Source organism: Alligator sinensis, unplaced genomic scaffold (assembly GCF_000455745.1).
Source record: "Alligator sinensis unplaced genomic scaffold, ASM45574v1 scaffold1322_1, whole genome shotgun sequence".
Classification (NCBI taxonomy): Eukaryota; Metazoa; Chordata; order Crocodylia; family Alligatoridae; genus Alligator; species Alligator sinensis.
In genome coordinates, this window is record NW_005842116.1 from 1,662,562 (window position 1) to 1,669,487 (window position 6,926).

The following is a 6,926-nucleotide window of genomic DNA, read 5'->3' on the forward strand; positions in this document are numbered from 1 at the left end:
ACGCTGCTTCAAAGAGTTTCCTAGTGATGGTATTTGAGAGAGCCACTGCAGCAGAGGGGGATTTCAGTCCCCTGCAGCGTGCCTAGCACAGCAACTCCATTAAGCAGCCACCTTAGTAGCATACAGGTACCTCTGACATTATGGAAGACAGTAACACGGAAACATGGCAGAGGCGCACAGAGTTACAGCGTTGAGGCTTTCGATTACATCTGTCCCGCCCAAGGGGGCAGGTTCTGCCCGATGGTTTTCAAGGGAAATCCTCAAGCAGGGCAGGATCCTCAATCCTGTAAAGTCCTCTGCCTTTTCTGCGCACCTGGAACCTGCCAGTATGTGCCCAAAGCATATCACAGCATGTGTCTGCAACCTACCTCCTTCAGGTGTTGTGAACTCCTTGATTTCACTCCGGGGCCCATCTCCTCTCCCATTGACTACAGCCATCTCCAGTTTGTAGTTGCTATAAGGAAACAGCTGGGACACTGTACCCCGTGGTCGGTCTCCAAGAAAACTTGTGTGCTGCCTTTTTCTGGAGACCCACAGGTTCTTCAGCAAACTACTTTCTCTCCAGTAATAGGCCTTCAAGAAATAGGCATAACAAGTGAAGCTTTTCCCATTCAAAGTGAGAACGGTTTTCATTAACGCCGCATAGAGAGCTCTGCAAGAGCATGTGTCATCTGCAGAACTCACAGCACAGTTGAACAATTAACAAAGCTTCACGGCCACCCCATGAGGTGGGTCAGTGTTGTTAATGTCCCATTTGATAGATGGATGGCTGAGGCACAGAGGGGCTCAGCGACTTGCCAGAAGTCACGGAGCAAGTCGGATGCAGAGCTCAGGCTAGAACCCACGAGTCCAGGCCCCAGCTCTAGACACCAGACAGTGCTCCCTCTTTAGTTGCATTAGTAGTTTAGCTAAAAGTCAAACAGCACAATGTGTCCTGGCACAGCTTCAAGTCTGAACTTGGAATGATGTGGATTCAAAGCCCCCCACAAACCATTCATTTGGCCCAGAAAAAACAATAGGCGAGCATGATGTATGGGAGTGGGCTCATGCCAAAGAAGGCTGAATCCATGGGATTTTCCGTGACTGCTTGATTTTGGGATCTGAAAATCCTGAATGCTTATAGAACTGTGCCATTGTGCACTTTTGTTCACTTTTCAAAGGCTGTTCTTAGCAGATTGTGGCTAAGTCCAACCCTTGAACAGGTTCTTCAAGCTGTACACATAAGAACAGGCATTTTGCCTCAGCAATGCATATACTTGATAAGGAACAGTAGTTGCAAGGAGCAAACAGGATCCATCTCTCCATCTTTAGCTTTCAGTTAGTACGGTTGGGTTGTTTTAAGTCTTGACTGGACCGCGTTTATTAAAACACGGTACGGACATTAGGGATGACAGAAAAACAGCTTGTATGTACTGGAGGGCTTTTTTTCCATCACTTCCTATGAAGGGCTCTGTATTAATCATGCCAGAGACAGGAGTGGACTAGTTATTTAGTTACAGCAGCTTCCACTGTACCTTACAGAGTTCAGCTCTGTGCGTTCAAGGTTCGTTCTGCTTGTGTGGTCCTTTCACTCCCTGTACCCGTAGACAGCTGACAAAGGCTGCGGTGATACGGGCACGCACTCACTGAGGAATGGGGACATCAGCCCGCCAGCCAGTATCCATACCATGTGCTAGGCCTGAGTGTTTGGACATTTTGGGCCAAGCTCTACTTCTTTTGCAATCACTGGGAGTTTTTCCATTGATTATCAGCAGAAGGAGAATCCAGCCCTTCCTCACCCTGACAGATGAGATGTTGCTAGATTTTGTGTGGCAGGCATGTCTTCAGTGCTCAAACACAGGTGCCATCTAGAACAGATGGGCACAAATATAGGTTTGCCTACATCACGGCAGCAGCCAAAGCTGTCTGGTCCTATTTACTGTTTTATGTCATCCCAGTCGCTTACCGGCCAAGTTACCAGGTCACCACCGCTGAGCGAGGTTAGTTAGATTAGTAGTGGGCAGCAAAATGATTTGGCTTTGCTCACTCTGTATTCCTTAAGTTGTCCTTGGACGGTATCCGGGTACACTCTCGTCCACTGGAGACCTACTGCAGTGCTGTTCAGGACTCTTAGCCTAATATCAGTGGGGGCAGCCTTGGGATCTAAGCATTCAGGGATAAAGCAGAGCGTGTATTAGGAACACAGAGATTTCTTTGGACGTCGGATGGCAGCTCTTCCCTCTGAGGTCTGGCTGCTAGAAACTCCCATAACAGGGGTTTTGGAGCTTTTGTTTTTCATCTCCACCATCGTCTCGAGTTAGTATCGGGCACACGCGGGTCCTTGCTGCCATCGTGTGGCACAAGGGAGGAATTCTGCCTAAGTTGTAGAGGGCTGTGTTTTCATGAGAGCAAATCTTGCCGTTTTCTCTACTCAGTCAACCTTGTGATGTTCCCATCTCAATCTTGAGATGTTTCCACAGCTAACGTAACACACAGCAGGAACAGGTGAAGTCTAGCACGCTTGGCTAAATTGCTTTGAATCGACTGTTCCGCTAAAAACGTATTTTCACCCCCCTGCCCTGCGAATATACCCAAATCCCAGTCTTGGAAACAGAGTCCAGAAAGTATTATCATTTGCCTCCCTATGGTCTTTTTGCCTGAAGATCTTTCTATTCACAGCCCCGCATTAGCACGGCTGGGCAGTATATCAAAGCTACGGGCGGTGAAAAATAGACGCACAGAAGTAAAACCAATTTTAGTTACCAAAAAGGTCCAACAGCCGAGTGAGCAACTTCTGCTCTAGCCCAGGGGTAGACAACCTTTTCCAGCTGTGGACCACAATGACGCACCCCAGGTCAGTGACCGATGGGTGGGCTCTAGGACCTGACTTGCTCCCGGTCATCACCGTGCCAGCATGGAAACACAACTAAAAGCCTCCCACAACTGCTGAACGCTGTCAAAGCCCCACATCCCTGGGCCGGATCCAGTGGCTCAGTGGCCAGATCCAGCCTGTGGGCCATAGGTTGCTGCCCCTCGCTCTAGCCCTTTGACAATGTAGCTCAGTTTGAAAAATGGTTTCCCTGAGGTGCCAGCATCTCTGTGCGTTGGCTTGCCACCTGGAATTTAACAAGGCTTTCTTTATGTTTTAACAGAGCCCACCAGACCCTGCTCAACTGGGACAAGACTTGGGCAAAATCATCAGGTAGTGTAAATTGGCAGTGCTCCCTTGAAGCCAGTGGAACATTTCAGACTCACTCCACCTGAGGATCTGGCTTAAACATCAGTGTCCCAAGTGACCAGCCAAAAAACAGCAGCACCGAGTCAATGCAACAACAGAACCGATCCAATGACGACTTCCCAATGGTTCCCTATGCTGCACTGATGCATATGCAGTTCAGCTGGGTCCATCCTCCAGTGAGATTATCTACAAGGAGCTTTTGTGAAAGCAACAGGGACACGGGATTAGATGGGCTAAAAGACTACAGTTTGCATGGAAATATTGCTTTGGTTGAAGCACAGCCTAGCAAACCAGTTAGGCATGGAAGGAAGTTGGCTGGTCTAAACTGCTTGCCCTGCCTGGGCTGCTCAAAAACCAACAGAACCAGCTAAAGTGATTTATAGGAGCGCACTGCAAATGAGGAGGTGTTCTGCTTGCCCCGTGGCTGGATTTCAACTAGTGTTTCAAATCCTCAGCTAGCATGCACTGGAACCCCAGTGAAGTCAAGAAAGCTGTGCAGGTTTATACTAGCCATGAATCCGATCCAGCATCTCTACGTGATTGTCCTCTTGACCACATCTAATCTGCCGTGCTCCAGCTTTTCTAGACAGAAAAGTTCTACACGTATGAGACTCCTTTGCAAAGATGTTTGCCAGTCTTCACAATCTCTTCTCCAGAGGGGAACACATTACAATCTCTCGCACACTATTGGCATTGCCATATTACCACTCCTCATCCCTTTCACATCAGAACTTCCTACAGGCCTCCACAAATCAGCCGCTTCTAGCAACGGTTATTCTAGGCACAGGAAACTATGATCAAAGGCAGCCGAACCAGCCTATGCTTTCTTATTCTATAGACAGGACAATAACTTGAGCAAGGTCTGTAATCTGTGTTCCCTCCACCCTTCAGGATGTACTGAATGAGTTTTACTGTCTGCTTGATATCAAAGACTGGCTTGTTATCTTTGAAACTAGGAAGTGCAATTGCTTTGAACAGCTGGTAAGATTTATTTCTGTGGTAATTAATAAACAAGTGCTACTTAGCTGTGCCGGAAAGATTATTTAAAATGGCAGTACCCATTGGATAATTGCAAGAGACACCCCTGGCAAAGATTCCCAAAGGTGCCTAATGATTTTCAGGTACCTCACTAAAAAGACCTGAAAGAAGGCAGATTTTCAGAAAGGGCTGAGCCTTTTGAAAGGACCTTTTGAAAACCTCTGCTTTCAAGTTATTGGCGGCAGAACGCTTGTAATAAATTAAGGACAGATGTAGGACTCACTGGGTGATATCCTATGGTGTGATTTACATAGGAGTTCAAAGTAAATGATCATAATAATGCATTCTGGCTTAAATCAGTGAATAATAGTACACGTTATAGTTATGATACAAGCTTTAAGCAGCCTGCAGTTCTCTCTCCTGGTCCTAATATTTTTTTAAAGAATGGCAAATAGCATTTTTTTTTTCTTGTTGCGGAAACTGCCCCCCCCAAACCAACCAATTCATAGAGAAAAACACTTCACAGTTCTCCAGGGGGCTGTGAATTGAGACATCAAAGGAAATACACCAGCATTAACCATTATTTCCTAGGGATACCTTGAAGCACAACCTTCCCTCTTAGATGCCAGTCCAACAAAGCAAGAATCAAGATTTAGTTGAGCAAGAGCTGATCAAACCATTTGGCACGAGACTTTTGCAATGTGAGTTTACAAGGTCACGCAGCTTTTGAGAACAGTGTTGGTTTCAGCACCGCGGACAGCAGCACGCAGTTAAAGGCCAGTGGGATTTGTTTGCTCTACAGAAAGTTTAACGCCGTCACGTTCAGCTGGAGGAGAGGAAATGGAAAAAATCTGTGACCAACCTTCCCTAAAGACTTCCAAGGCGAGCAGGAGTTTGCAGAGCCTTTCTAAGGGAGTGCCATGATACCTGCAGGGGCTGGCTTGCTTATACTGGACCAACTTGCATAGTTGGGAGAGAGGAGACAAGCTTTCAGACATCCTCAGGTCTGGGAAAGAGGCAGTCACCCTCCAAGCTAATTCCAAATTAGAACAACTGCTTATGTGTGTTAATTAACGTGCCCATTTGAAATGGAAGGAGGTGGGATTATCACTTGTGGAGCAACGAGAAGTTCAGCAGAGGGAAGGCCAGAAGTTAATTGTAATGAACTTTAAAATCAAGCTCTTAAGTCCATGGTGTTTGGTGTCACAAAGAGAGTAAGATCAGAGAGTTTTGTGACAAGTGTTCTACATCTGCTGCACAAATGTTCCTGCCCTTAGCACTTTTTAAGGGCGTTCATTTGGAAGCAGCGGTCAGGTGGTTTCACTCGGTTTTCATAAGGGCATTTGCTGCGCTAGATGAGGTCTTTGCATATGTAGGGTCCATGGACTCTGATTTCCCAGGGCAGTGGAGATGTGTTGGCAGGTTGTGTATTTTTGTTTAGACAGGGTTCTGATTGCATCTGGTTGTGTGTCCTTGCCTTCAAAGGAAACCTACCCAATATCTTCCGAGGACAGGCCTGGAGATGAGTTCATAAGACTTAACTAGATGCCCAAACCCATGGATTTAATAAGGCATAAAACCAATGTTTTATTTACAACTTACCTCTCACCCTCTGCTAACTTATTTTAGTGCAACAGGTGGTAAGCACTCATCTCCCTTTCAAGTGGTCAAACACATTCATGTGATTAGGTTTGACTGTACTTAATTTGTACTTAAGCTTGAGCTGTGACTAAATCATTCCCAACCCTGATAAAGGAGGCTAGAAGTCCAGAAATGTGTCTCCCATTCCTCCCCGTCCTTTCCCAACTATACAGTTTGGCCCTGTAAAAGGTATTAGCTCATTTCACAAATCTTGCTTCTCTTGCATCCCTGGACCGTTATGGCTATACAACCACCACTGCTGGAGGATTTAAGTAACAGCCCATATGGGCAGATTTTACATAGCTCTAGCTTTCCACATAACTTCCACCTGTGCTTGGTGCTGCATGGTCACAGGAGGTGCTCGGATACCAGGCAGGGCAGAAAATGTGTAAGAAAACAGGTCTTCAGGCAACACTGATCCCTGGGTATTTGGGCTAGAAATACCCTTCCCAGGGGATGAGCCCTTTCTAGAGCACCATCACACACTTGGGGAACAAAGAATACCAACGACCCATGAGAGATGCCGTGTGTATAGCGCTAACTCTGCAACAGCCGAGCTCTGCAGAACTGTAGCTCCAAACCCAACTTCTGCTTGGGTGCCATTAGTCTAACCCCTCTGTGCATTAGGTGCCCAAAGTCCTTTGAAACCAGGGGCTCTCGCTGTTAGCATGCTGCTCAAGTTACAGTTTAGCAACGTATTAGCCACCAGTCTACCTCTGGTTATTCTCTTCCCTCTCGCTGCTGTCTCCTCATCCAAACTTAAAAGACTGGTACTGACCGCTCCATTACATGCAACAGCAAGCTGCAGCTGAACAGGAGGGGACAAGGGATGCATAGAAGGCAACAAAAGCACTTTGAAACCAGCTTCAGAAGGAGATGGACCTAAGCAACGAAAAGCTGTCAAGCACTGCACCTATCACACATGGGGCCCACTGGAGTCAGTGTTCAGACCTGCTCCACAGTTTTTAAGGAATAGCTCAGTGCCATTTATGGGGCTAAATGATGCGAGAGCTGGGCTCCTCAAGCCAAGCCTCTCTCACTTTAACTTAGCCGTAGAAGTGCAGCAAAGATGCATTTATATTTGTTTGGA

At 46.7% G+C, this 6,926-nt stretch overlaps 1 protein-coding gene across 19 annotated transcripts in view; it reads right to left on the reverse strand.

Moving 5' to 3' along the window:
• Positions 1 to 6,926, reverse strand: part of NFASC (neurofascin) — a 152,314-nt gene that overhangs the window by 48,928 nt on the left and 96,460 nt on the right. For 15 of the 19 annotated variants that reach the window (XM_025205524.1, XM_025205525.1, XM_025205529.1 and 12 more), the window contains 2 exons: positions 2,027 to 2,142; positions 369 to 573 (listed from right to left, as the gene is read on the reverse strand). The exons of the other annotated variants lie outside the window; for them this stretch is intronic. In XM_025205524.1, coding sequence (XP_025061309.1) covers positions 369 to 573; positions 2,027 to 2,142 — 321 coding nt within the window. The remainder of the gene's footprint in view (positions 1 to 368; positions 574 to 2,026; positions 2,143 to 6,926) is intronic. 19 annotated transcript variants of the gene reach the window in all.